Below are 13,401 nucleotides of genomic sequence, written 5' to 3' on the forward strand. Positions count from 1 at the left end.
TAGATGTTACAGTAATTCAGAAGAAAAAAAGGATTCTATGAGATGAAGGACCGTGTGGCCGACAGACCCTAGGTGGCCTCAAGATTTCTGCCGCTGCTGTTTACACCCTTTGTAATCCCCTCCCCTTGAGTGCAGGCAGCACCTGTGACTTGCTTGTAGCTAATGAATATGCACGGATGAAGGATTTTGCAATCTAATTTTGTAATTAAGACCCTAACTCAGTTGATTTGGGGGTCAGGCCCTGGGAGGCCCTGGCTTAATCAAATGAAAGCCTTTAAAAGAAGGCCTGGGCCTTCCGTAAGCTGAGATCCTCTCTTCCCGGGCTTGATTTAGTGAGCAGCCATGTTGGTGGAGCCCGTGGCAAGGAAGTGTGGGCAACATCTGTGACCTGAGGGTGGCCTCCAGACAACAGCCAGGAGAAAGCTGAGGCCCTCACTCATAAAGCTGCACGGAGATGAATTCCGCTTACAACCTAAATGAGCTTCAAGGTGGCTTCTTCCCCAGTGAAGCCTCCAGACGAGAACACAGCCTTCCTGACACCTCAACTGCAGCCTTTTGAGACCCTGAGCGGAGAATCCAGCTAAGTTGTGTTCAGATTCCAGACCCATGGAAACCACAAGATGGTAAATGTGTGCGGTCATTTGTCATGCAGCAATTAATAACTAATGAGACCACTTCAGGAACTAGCAGATATGGGGAGAGAGGAGTCCTCTCTCTACGCTTACTTTGATTCTAAGGTTTTACCGCGGTTCTCCTCGCGGCCACCAGAGGTCGCCAGAGTGCAGGCTCCCCGGGCCCGAGTGCGCGCAGGCGCAGGCGCAGGCTTAGGCGCAGGCGCGCTCGACTTGGCTCGAGCCGGTGGGGGCGGGTCACGCAGAGCGCGCGGCCGGGAGCGGCGGTGGCGGAGGCGGTGAGGCTGCGGGCTGGGAGCTGGACTCCGGCTCCCAGTGAGCGGAACCCCTCGCGGTGCTGAACCCACCGCCGGCCCCGGAGCCATGGAGATCGGCACCGAGATCAGCCGCAAGATCCGGGTGAGGCCCGCGTCGGGCGGGGGCGGGAAGCCGGGCCTCGGCGGGCGGGCGGGCGCGCGGTTGTCAGGAGTAACGGGGGGTGTGGGGCCCTGCCTGGACGCCGCGGCCTGCTCGTCGCCGGCGCTCTTGACTGGCCGCGGGGTCGGCGAGCAGCGCCTTCTCAGCCAGGCCGCCTCGGGCCTGGGCGCAGCCGTGGCCTCCGAGGGCGGGCTCACGGCTGAAGAAGGAACCCCTGGGAATCGGAGGGAGGCGTTGGGGTCCTGGCGAGAGCCGCGCGGGCAGCTGCAGGGGGCGCCGCAGGGGGCGCCGCGGAGGAGGGGTTCCGGGGTGGGGCTGGGGGGCCCGAGGCGTCTCCCCACCCCCACTCTGGCGCCGGGGCGGCAGGAGGTGTGCGCGCTCGCGAAGTTGCCTCTGCGCTGCAGTCGGTCTGTTTTCCCAGGGCCGCCTTTCTCACGCGCACGATGGTCTTTTTCTTCTCTCAGAGTGCCATTAAGGGGAAATTGCAAGAACTAGGAGCTTACGTTGGTAAGTCTTCTGTTGTTAGTCTAATAGACTTTAAGAGTTTGCAGCGAATTTAATTTTAGGAATGCATTTTTTCCTGTGATGCCTTTGACTTTGGAGAGACGTCCTTTTACCTTCAAATCTGATACTCCCTGGTTACTTCTTTTCCGTACTATCTTTCCATTGAAAGCTTTGTATGCAACCTTTGTTATTTTTTCCAAATCCCCTTCTAATAGGGTGTTTTGAAATTGTTTAGCTTCCTCTGTTGAGGCTCTGTCATATTTTCCTTAATATTTGTCTGATTTTTATTGTTTTTCCTATTTTCTCTCCTTTCCTCTTGATCTTCATTTTTCAGAATTATTTTGCATATGAATGATGCTGTCTGGCATTTGCCTCTCTCGTGGTTCAGTGAGTTTTATTTTCAGATCTCTTTATTTTTCCTGCCCCTTTTTTCTTACCTCCCGACGGTAATGTGTCTTTTTTTTTTTTATTCTTTTATAAATTATAATTTGAGTGTTTACTCTGGGCCAGGCACTGTGCTTAATTATTGTCGTATATGCATTAGGTCACGATAATCCCCAGGAGAGCACTGGAAGGTAAGTGGTAATATCCCCAGTTGTACAAGCAGGGAAACAGGCTTTGGGTGCTTGGCTTGAGCAAGGTTTTATGGATTGAGACCTGCGTCTGTTTGGCTCCAAAGCTGGTGCCTCCTATAAAAATAATAGCTACCACTTATGATAGTGGTTCTCCAGGTGTGGGAGACCCCAAGGGTCTCTGAAGTCAAAACTATTTTCATATTAATACGGACAGGGTGTTTGCCATTTTCACCATGCTGACATTGGGACTGTGCAAAAGTGGTGAGTAAAACTGATGGTACCTTAGCCTGAGTCAGTATCTCACACCAAACTTTACAAGAAATTATCGTATTCTTCACCACCCTTCCACTTGCAATTACAAAGAAAAAAAAAAAAAAAAGAGGCCGGTTTCATTTATGAATGTAAGTGATGAAGTAAAATATTTTTTTAAACCCTGGCCCTGACTACATCTTTTTAATATGTGGTGTTAGGAAATAGGAAGTACTCATATAGTACTTCTGCCATACTGAAGCGTGATGGGTTGTCTTAAGGCAAAGAATTTGTGTGATTGAGTTGAGAACTGACCTAGCCATCTTTTTCATGGAATTTTTTTTTTCTTTTGTTTTTTTTTGGAACTATTTTTGAAAGTTTAGTTGATTTACAATATTGTGTTAGTTTTAAGTGTACAGCAAAGTGATTCAGTTTTATATATATATATATATATATATACTTTTTTCAGATTATTTTCCGTTATAAGCTATTACAAAGTATTGAATACAGTTCTTTTTGCTATACAGTAAGTCCTTGTTGCATATCTATTTTATTATGGTAATTTGTATCTGTTAATCACATACTCCTAATTTGTCCATCCCCCTCCCCCCTTTTACCCTTTGGAACATCATTTTTTTTTTTTTTTTTTTTTTTTTGGAACATCATTTTTAACTTCTAAGAAAGACTAATGGGCTAGTTACATAATTTGGGTTTTTGGCAGACATTTTCTTGAAAGTGAGCAAAGGTAAAGAACTGGTAGAGTTCGTTGCCAGTGACAAAGTTGAGCTTTCAAATGAAAATCAGAATTTTGGAAAATTTGTGTCTTCCTCCATAAATTTGACAGCGTGGTGATATTAGCAAATGGTTCTTCTATATTGTATAATGAAATGTATCCGTATGCCAGTGGTTTGTATAGCTCAGTGAACCAGTATTTTTTCAAATGACCAATGCATGAATGTTTTTAAATTGTACAGGGATAAGAAAGATCCATTAAGAGTGCAGGATGGATCAATGGATTTTCATGTAACAGAGTACAAAAAGGTCATTGATACAGTTTTTAGTTTCAGTATTGCTGCTTACCTTCAAGAAACTACCACTCGTTGAGTTTTGGTGTAGTATCACAGAAGAATATCCACATTATCTGAAAAGGATATTAAAATACCCCTTTTCCAGTTGCATACCTGTGTGAGACCAGATTTTCTTCACATTCTTTTTTTAGAACAACATAAAACATGTTTATTGTTTATGGGATAGGTGTATTATTTTAAATGAATTAAGAAATCTAAAAATTCTGAGTTGCAGTTTCTAGTATGGTAAATATCAGTAGATATACGCACATGAATAAAAGCTGTTTGGGATCATCAGTAATTTTCAATAGTGTAAAGGGGGCCTGAGACCAGATGATAGTTTGCCACATACTAATTATTTGTTGTCAGGATTGTTGTAAGACTTTAACAGATAAGAAAATTGAGGCTCACAGGTTAAAGATGAAGCTGAACCAGGATTGTTTATTCTTTTATTCATTCAACATTTAATGGATGCCAGCTTTGTGCCAAGAACTTGTTTTGGGTCAAAAAGAAATCCACAGAGAACCTACAGTGAGAACTTTCTTAATTCTAGCACATGAAAACATAAACACATATTAACTGGGTCTAAATTCAATCTGATGATTCCTATCATTTATCAGAAACCTCAAATGAAGAATTTTGAGCCTATTAATATTAAAAACCTGGTTACAAGCTTGACGTAGTCCAGTGTGAAGTGTAATTGTAGTAAAGATATCATGTATTTTATAGTTTTCAAAATATTTTCATAGAGTTCTATTTGTACCTGAACACAATGCTGGAGTGGGGATGGTAGGTAATTTACTTTTTTACAAATAAAGAAATGGAGTCTTGGGAGGGCTAAATCCAGCTGGTCAGCAGCGGATTTAAGACCCAAGAACTCAGGTCTTCTGGGTCCTTGATGTTTCTATTATGGTTGCTTCATAATAGAAACTTGGTGAGCCAACAGAAGGATAGTCACTCCTGTATGCTCCTCTTGAACTCACCTGTCCCAGCTGTTAACATATTAGCACAGCTTCTCAACTTGTTTGCCTCTGCTTCTTGACTGCAAGTTTCTTGAGGGCAGAGACTTCATATTGGTTGTGTCCCAGTGGCCTAGCAGAGCACCAGATTTTTTCATAAATGTTGATTAAGTGGGTAAACAGGGATCACCATTAGACTATATGAAATATACATTATTTGTTTACAGTTAGCTCCCTAATTATTTGAATGTATATGTATCATGGTCCTTCTGGAAAGGGTGACTTTCTAATCCCTTTCTTTGTGCTGGAGTACTGGAAACCTTTTTATGGAAACAATCCTTTAGTACATATTTGAATATCTATTTTCCAGGCATTGAGTGGGATACAGAGATGAGCAACTGTTTGTTAAGAGTTGATACGGTTTCATTTGTGTGTTTGTTTAAAATGGAGTACTTTAGTGAGATGGCAGTTATAATTCAGAGCAGTCTTAAATTCACATTTTAGGAAGTATGAACTTGCAGGAACCGTCAACATTTTACTGTTTTTCAGTACATAGATTTCAGATGAACTTGAGAATGCTATTAGAATTCTGTAGGAATGTATCATGAACACTTTATTTTATTTATTTTTTGGCCATGCCACAAGGCTTGCGGGATCTTAGTTCCCAACCAGGGATTGAAGCACCGAGTCCTAACCACTGGACTGCCAAGGAAGTCCCAGGAACACGTTAAGTTTTCATTAGATTCTTATTTCTCATTTTGTGTCTACTGAGAGAACGATGTTATGAATTTCTAACAGCCTTGTTGAAATATAATTGTTATACATTAAACTCCACCTGTTTATAGTTCGCTGTGTCTTGATATATCTACACCATAATCAAGCTAATGAACATATCCATCACTTCCAAAAGTGTCCTTTTGGGTTTTCCTGGGGCTCTTTTGTATCCTTCCCTACCGTCTGTCCTTGTCCCCACCCTGTACCAGAGCAACTGCTGATCTCATTTACATAAAGTTTTATAAAATGCAAACTAATATATAGTGTCAGAAAGCACAGCCTATTTGTTTTCATTACTGACATTATGAGGGAGAAAAACTGTCAAGAATGCCAAAGCACCCCAACTTTGTTTTCCTTTTCTGGGTTACCAACGGCAGCCTATGGTAGGGACACTTTGTGTAAATAAGCTATGAGGCTTATTTACTAAAGTTGCCAGAAAGCAGTGGGAGCCTTTTGATACTTTACAAAGAAAATAACAAATGACCAGTTACTTGTTTTATCTCCTCACATTGAATTGCATGCTTCTAGCAAGTATTCTGATTTCTCTGTTTCCATTTGTAGATAGGGCTTTAGTGTATTTGTGCTTTTCTGGAACTGGATTTTTGATATTTCTTCTTGAAACAAATGTCTGATAGTAGTTCTGAAATGAACCTTTCTGCCTACATAGAAATGTTGTGAATATTTAAGGTATTAAAGAATCTAAAGGAATTTTTTTTGGTAGGGATCAAAGTTCCTGATAAATAGCTTTTGCTTTCTTATCTTTTTATTGTGGTGGTTTTGGGGTTTTTTGGTTTGTTTTTGGTCCTAGACCTCACCCTCATAATTCACTGTTAGGAGGGCATAAGAATGAAACAATGAGTTGAGTAGAAATCATTTAACTAATCTTAAGATTAAATTTTTTAAATGATGTATAATTTTGGGGTGGTTTTAGTTTATTTGATGTTGCTGCAAGTTTGTTACCCTAATTAAAATCTGCCTTTACCAAGGATAAAGGTGTTCCTTGAGAAATGAGTGTCATTTTGAAACAAACATGCACAAAACTGAACAAAACTCAGTATTATTCTTGAGAAATGTCCAGTATGCTTTCTGGAAGCTTTTCTGAAGTTAATGAGCATTATTAAAAAAGCTTAAAGGAAATGAATGCACTCTCAAGTTTGATACTGTAATTCAGAATATCTAGTTGTGTAAATATTTATTAGTTATTCCTAGTTCCTGTTCTTCTAGTAATTGAAATACTTATGGAATAAAGAGAAAGAAAGCTATACTTTTTGTCCAGCATAATTCCACTAGAGCTGACATTCTTAGAGCTACATCTATATTTTCAAGCACATCAGCTTCAAGTAGAAGAAACTATTAAGGAAAGCATAAAAAGTTTTTATATACTTTTCCTTTTAAATAGATGAAGAACTTCCTGATTACATTATGGTGATGGTGGCCAACAAGAAAAGTCAGGACCAAATGACAGAGGACCTGTCCCTGTTTCTAGGGAACAACACAATTCGATTCACCGTATGGTATGTTTCTGAATATTTACCCCTCAGACCAAAGTTTGGCTCAAGTCAAGAGTAGGTGTTCTGTCTGAAAAGAGGTTCTTGACAGGGGAGTCAGATTCAGTGTTGTGAGGCAGGTTGTGAGCGTTGAGAGCACAGCCTGTGGAGCCAGACTGCCAAGGTTGAATCCTGGATCTACCTCTTTCCTTGGTTTCTCCATCTGCAAAATGGGTATCGTAAATCACCTTTATAGGGTGGTTGTGAAAGTTAAATAAGCTAATACATGTAATGTGCTCACAGCTGTGCCTGGCCCATAACAAGTCCTTAGTATGTGTTGACTGTAGTTAATACGTTTCTTTTGTAAACTTCAGCATGTTATCATTCCTTTCCCTCCATCAAAACCAGTTATAGATGTTTTTTGGACTGGGTTGACTTCCTGAATTGCTCTCTTCAGTCAGCTAACTTAAGAGGCAAGTTTTTTTGACAAAATTTCAAATCATTTTTTTAGTTCGGAGCTTTTTGAAGTTTGGAATTTTGAAATAGGCAACTTTGTGTTCAAATATAAATCAGTATTTTAATTTTCAGTGTCTTTTTTCAAACCACATATTCCTTTGGTTGAGAATACTGACTAAAAGCATGAGATTTAATTTATGAAGGCAGGCCAGGTTCTGGTACCAGGTTTGAGGTAGAGTGAGAGCTGGGGGAGGGTAATGATGTGGCTGAGAATAGAGCCGGAAGGATCATGTAAAGGTCCTCACTGGGAGCCACCAGTTGCAGCACAAGTTGACAGATGGAGCAAAAGTTACATGAGCAGAGTGGCCTGCTTAATTTGAATGGCGAGAGACTGGGAGACCAGATAGGCAATAAGGAGGGATATGAAACTGGTTAACTTGCCTTTAAACCAAAGTTTGTCTTAAAGGCATTTTGGCCCCAGTGGGCAACTGTATCCTTTATAACTCTGGTGAAGCTTTCTTGAAATTCCACACAGAATTCTCTGGGTTTATATTACACATTTTTGAAGAACATTGAGTGCAGTGGTTGTCCCTTAAATGTTTTGGTACATACACTCCTACAGCAGTGTGGGTGACCTAACCCACTTATTATGGTTTGTGCCCAGAGTTTACCAAAAGAAGAGAGATCATGGTGCTTTTGACTGGGGAAATTACCATTATCAAGAGTACTGCCTTTTTTTTTTTTTTTTTTAATCCTTCAGCAGTCCAGGTACTTGTTTTGTTTCACGTACATTTTTTATGACTAGACTTTTGGTTCAACATTTGGATCACTTTGAGTCCCAGTAACGTAATATGGGACATTGACCTAGTAGATCCTTTCTCAGATAACTTGAGGGAGTGCTTTAGACAAATTTCTTACATAAGCAGACTGCCAACTGAATTTGAATTTAAAATCACATTAATTCAACTCTTTCATCTTGCCATAAATTTAATTCTTTACTGATGAAAGTGATGGTGTCTCTGTTTTGACACTTTGCTTTCTTAAGTGCTCATTTACACCCGCCACAGACAGACTCTTCTGATTCTTTGGAGCCCTGCAATAACTGTGTCCCAGGGGGTAGTGGCATGTGCCTGGGTTCTGGGTGAAACATTATTATAATGAGATATTTCTGGTGTTTTTAGGATGCCTGGCCTCCTGGAAGGATTGTAAGACAATTTTGCCTTGTACATAACTACTAAAATAGGTTATATTATAATTAAGGTTGTGGCTTGTTTACAGCATTAGTTTTGAAAACAGTAGTTATAGTGAAGTGATATAGTATATTTTGAGATTATTTTTAAAGTTTTTTCACCTCTCAGGATTAAGTTCTTCCAGAAACCATCTATGCAGATAAAAAATAAATTTAAACTGTGCTTAAAACAATTTTAATAATGTTACATTACGTTTATGGTATTTTATCTCCTTTTATCTACCTTGAATCTTTAGTTCTTTTGAAACAGAATGATATTCTTTGTGGATCAGCGCTGTGTGGTCAGATGATAATCTTTGCCCTTATTTTTACAGATGCTAGATGTTGAAAATAGTGATGAAAAAATAAGATTTTTGATTATTCTACAATATTCATGTACAGCCTTTTTAAAAAAAATGTAAAACTTAATTTTAATACTATTTATCCATTAAATTCCATTCAGTACCATCTATCAGTGTTTATCTGAAGACTAGATCTAAAATGTCATCAAATTTAGAGTGACAGTTGGAATCCAATGTTTCTTGATTAACAGAAGCTTTAACTTTTTTGGTTTGTTTTTTCTTTTAGGCTTCATGGTGTATTAGATAAACTTCGTTCTGTAACAACTGGTAAGGTTCATAAAGATGATGTCTGGGTTTTTTTGGAATTTGCTATAGCATGTGATCATTTTTCTGAAGTCATTTATACTGCTTTGGGGAAAAAACCCATAAATTTGAAAATGGTAGTTCATTTGAAGTTTTTAAGGACGCCCACATATTTATGAATTTAAAAGCAATAAACTTAATATAATTCGAAGATGATTTGAACAAGGGAAGGGAAAGTATGCAATTTATTCTAAGGAAATAATTGTGGATGTGTGCAATGATTTAGCTTCAAGGATATTTCAGTGTTTTATAATTTAAAATTAAAAGTCCAGTAATAGTAAATTAGGTATATTATTATATCACTATGTATGGAATAATATTCATCCATTAAAAATGTTGTGGGAGAACACGTATTTATTGCTTTAAAATTGGTGGTGAAGAAGGGGAAGGTTCAAAGTAATAAAAATAGCTTCAAGAGACCATGTGTTTTTCTTTCTAGACCCCTCTAGTCTAAAGTCTTCCGATACCAACATCTTTGATAGTAATGTACCTTCAAACAAGAGCAGTTTCAGTCGAGGAGATGAGCGAAGGCATGAAGCTGCAGTGCCACCTCTTGCAGTTTCTAGCACTAGACTTGAAAAAAGAGAATCTAAGGTTTCTACAAGTTCACAGGAGCAGAAAGCCACTAATGTCAGGTAAGAGTCTTGTGTAGACCTGTGGGCAGGTGGGTGTGTGTATTTGACATTTACGTTAGTTAATATGTCTTTAAATTGCTGTTTTCAGAAATTTTTGGAAATGAGGTGGTCATGAGCAGTTTTTTGGAATAAAATAATGAAGGATAAGACCAAAGTATGATTACCTTTTATATAAAATGTAAATCAAAGTTTAAAAAAAATGCAATTTCAAAGTAGTTTTTAATGGACTACACAAAGGGATTATCCATACTTTTTCATTAAGATGTATCTAAATATCCTTTGAAGAGTTGAAGATACTGCTCTAAATTGGTAACACACCCTTTTTGGTTTTGTTTTCATTTTTTAACAGACAGCCTTACGATGATGGAGCTGCAACCCGACTAATGTCAACAGTGAAACCTTTGAGGGAGCCAGCACCCTCTGAAGATGTGATTGATATTAAGCCAGAACCAGATGATCTCATCGATGAAGACCTCAATTTTGTGCAGGAGAATCCCTTATCTCAGAAAAAACCTACAGTGACACTTACGTATGGTTCTTCTCACCCTTCTATTGAAATTTATCGACCACCTGCAAGTCGAAATGCAGACAGTGGTGCTCATTTAAACAGGTTGCAGTTTCAACAGCAGCAAAACAGTATTCATGCTGCCAAGCAACTTGATATTCAGACTAGCCGGATATATGAAACAGGACGTTTGTGTGAACCAGAAGTGCTTAACAGCTTAGAAGAGACTTATAGTCCCTTCTTCAGAAACAGCTCAGAAAAGATGAGCATTGAGGTTTGTATATACTTTTAAATTCTGACTCATGAGGCTGAAAATTGTCAGTTCTTAATACTAAATTGTACATGGAATAACTAAACACATACTGCAAGTTTGTTTTAAACTGATTTCTGTGCTGCTCAACATAATACATCAGTCAGATTTTCCTCTCCACAATATCCTCTACAGATACTTTACATCTTGTTTACTTTCCCGGATGCTAACATTTGAGATAGCTTTAACCTTACCTTATACTTTTGCGAGGATTTTAGGTCAATATTAGATCCTTCACAGCAACTGCTAGTAAACAATTGAGTAACTCCATTTTATTGGTTTCCTCAACAGTGCTACATGCTGCTGTTTATAAATGAATGTAAAGCACTGGTTTTTGTTTTAGCTAAAGGTTGGCTATTGGAGATATTACTTGTATTTTTATAAGAAACCAGGGAAATAGCCCATGAATTCTTAATGTGCTTGGCTTTTTCTTGAAAAGAAGAAAGTATTCTGTAGTAGAATTTTATTTTCTGAGACTAGGTAAGTGGAAATTTATCTGATTGCAGGAAGAAAACTTTCGGAAGAGAAAGTTGCCTGTGGTAAGTTCAGTTGTTAAAGTAAAAAAATTCAGTCATGATGGAGAAGAGGAGGAGGAAGATGATGATTGTGGGTCCCGTACAGGAAGCATCTCCAGCAGTGTGTCAGTGCCAGCGAAACCTGAACGGAGGTACCTGAACATGTCTGTACATTAATCTTTCATCGCCTGGTGTTGTCTTCTGGGTTCCTTGAAGAGGGTATCATGAAAATATAAATTTAATACCATGTAAGACTTTTCCATTGGTTTTTGAGAAACACATTAATGAAAAGTTGCCTAAAATTGGAGAAGATTGCAAAGAATATTAAAAACTGTAATATGGGTGGGAGGAAGGTTGATCCAAATTCATTATTTTAAAAAGTTATAAGGTTCTCACCCAGTTGGCATTTCCTAAAAACTACAGCTAGTCTGTTCCAAACCTAAGAGAAGGCTGTAGTAAAGGTATAATGGATGGCTAGCATGTAAAGAACTCAAATCTAAAATTTAATCAGAATACCTTTCTTAACTTTTTTAGACCTTCACTTCCACCTTCCAAACAAGCTAACAAGAATCTAATTTTGAAGGCTATATCTGAAGCTCAAGAATCCGTAACAAAAACAACTAACTACTCTGCAGGTAATTTAAATGTATTATGTTGACATTAAGTAAGAGATTTCTGTAAGTCTTGAGTAAGCTATAGATGATTGCTCCTCAAGTTGTGATAAAATAAAGATGCCTGCCAGATGTCAGGACCAAGGTGAGGTTCAGAGAATGATTAAAAGGAGATTTGACCAGTTTGAGAAGCTTTCCCGACTGTCAGTGGAACTTAGTTCTTTGAGCAACTGTAATGCCTTTTACTCCCTCTTTCTAATGTATGTGAAATATATAACGGAAATCTTAAAGGGAGTTTTGATAAATGTGAGACTTTCATATTTATAGCATTAGAGTCAACATTAGATATGAATTTATGTTATTTAAAAGGGAGCAAAATTGGAAAATATTAAGAGGCTGAAATTAGAAAAATTTGTCTAGTATATGAAAAGCTTGGTTTCTTTCCTCGGTAGAACCCATTACTCTGTGCCCCACGTGCTATAGCCAATACGTAAAATTTTCTGTTAATAAGCTGTGATGATTACCCACTGTAAATTTTTAAATTTTATTTTTGCTATGGATTTGATGACTGTTCTTTTCACATTGTTCTGCTTTTCTATTCTCCTTTGCATCTCTTTATGTGACCCCTTTCTAAAGTGAAATAAACTGTAAGCTAGCAACTTTGAGCCTGATAGTCATCTGTCCACTTGCTTCTCCTCATCCCTAATTTAACCCTGAACATAAACAGCTTTTGGCTTATAGGGTAAGGATTATCAGGCAAAGGCCAACACTTGACATAACAACTCATCTGTTTACATTCTCTTTTTTGGTCTGTCAGCAATATTGAGTGTTTACAATGATGAGAAATTTAGACTTCTCACTGTGACCTTAATTTCCTGCTTTTGTAATTGGAGAGTTTTCATAATTCCAAGTTTTTTGAGAGAGAGCATTGAAATTCTTTCTTCACCTAGGTTATCTAGATGACAGTTTGAAATTGTTATAGAACCATGAAGCAGAACCCTGACTGCATTTGGTTAAAAATGAATACATGTGTGCTGCAGTGTATTTATGGCATGTAGTTTAAAATGTATAAATGTTGTTTACATAAGTATGGGTAACTAAGTCATAGAATATTATAAGGAAAAATGAGGTGTCTATGAACTGTTTCTAACTCCTCATGTATTCTAAACTCAAGGAGGCATTTATATTTAATATGATATTCACTGTTGAGTTTTGAAATATTACTTCATTTGGATTTCCATCTTTTTTGCTTTTTATATAAAAGTCTCACAGAAACAGACACTTCCAGTTGCCCCCAGAACTCGAACTTCTCAAGAAGAATTGCTAGCAGAAATGGTCCAGGGGCAAAGCAGGGCCCCCAGAATAAGTTCCCCCATTAAAGAAGAGGAAACAAAAGGAGATAATATAGACAAAAGTCAAGGTAATAATTTAAATGATATTTCATTGCCTATTACACCTTTTTCACGAGGCATTAAATATTTTCCAGTGGGTATTTATGAAATGTTGGTTATACTATGAGAAAAGGGTTTAATAGGCCCCCAAATAGAATAAGGGACCATGAGGAAAGTCTATACCTACACTTTTTAGAATTTAAAAAATCTTATCATTAGGGAAATTTTTAGTGTTCTCAGAAGTGGAGAGAATAGTGCAATGAATTCCCATGAACCCAGTCACCTAGCATTAATAATTGTCAGTCTTTAGAAAGCTTCTACTTAAAGATACATAGATACCTACATTCTTCCTTTTCTTCTTTTTGTTAATCCTACCCCTCTTCTGTTGAACTTGAAATATTTAAATCTCCCCTCTCTGAGC

The 13,401-nt window shown here is 38.2% G+C and overlaps 1 protein-coding gene across 9 annotated transcripts in view; it reads left to right on the forward strand.

Moving 5' to 3' along the window:
• Positions 1-844: 844 nt before the first annotated feature.
• The window catches only part of ZC3H14 (zinc finger CCCH-type containing 14), a 38,530-nt gene continuing 25,973 nt past the window's right edge, over positions 845-13,401 (forward strand). For 8 of the 9 annotated variants that reach the window (XM_059914780.1, XM_059914781.1, XM_059914785.1 and 5 more), the window contains exons 1-9: positions 845-1,031; positions 1,514-1,556; positions 6,577-6,691; positions 8,937-8,977; positions 9,453-9,648; positions 9,998-10,427; positions 10,970-11,130; positions 11,513-11,613; positions 12,854-13,009. In XM_059914780.1, the coding sequence (XP_059770763.1) occupies positions 996-1,031; positions 1,514-1,556; positions 6,577-6,691; positions 8,937-8,977; positions 9,453-9,648; positions 9,998-10,427; positions 10,970-11,130; positions 11,513-11,613; positions 12,854-13,009 (1,279 nt within the window). In that variant the 5' untranslated portion in view covers positions 845-995. The remainder of the gene's footprint in view (positions 1,032-1,513; positions 1,557-6,576; positions 6,692-8,936; positions 8,978-9,452; positions 9,649-9,997; positions 10,428-10,969; positions 11,131-11,512; positions 11,614-12,853; positions 13,010-13,401) is intronic. The other variant, XM_059914784.1, reaches the window with a different exon arrangement.

Source organism: Balaenoptera ricei, chromosome 2 (genome assembly GCF_028023285.1).
Source record: "Balaenoptera ricei isolate mBalRic1 chromosome 2, mBalRic1.hap2, whole genome shotgun sequence".
In the NCBI taxonomy this organism is placed as follows: Eukaryota; Metazoa; Chordata; class Mammalia; order Artiodactyla; family Balaenopteridae; genus Balaenoptera; species Balaenoptera ricei.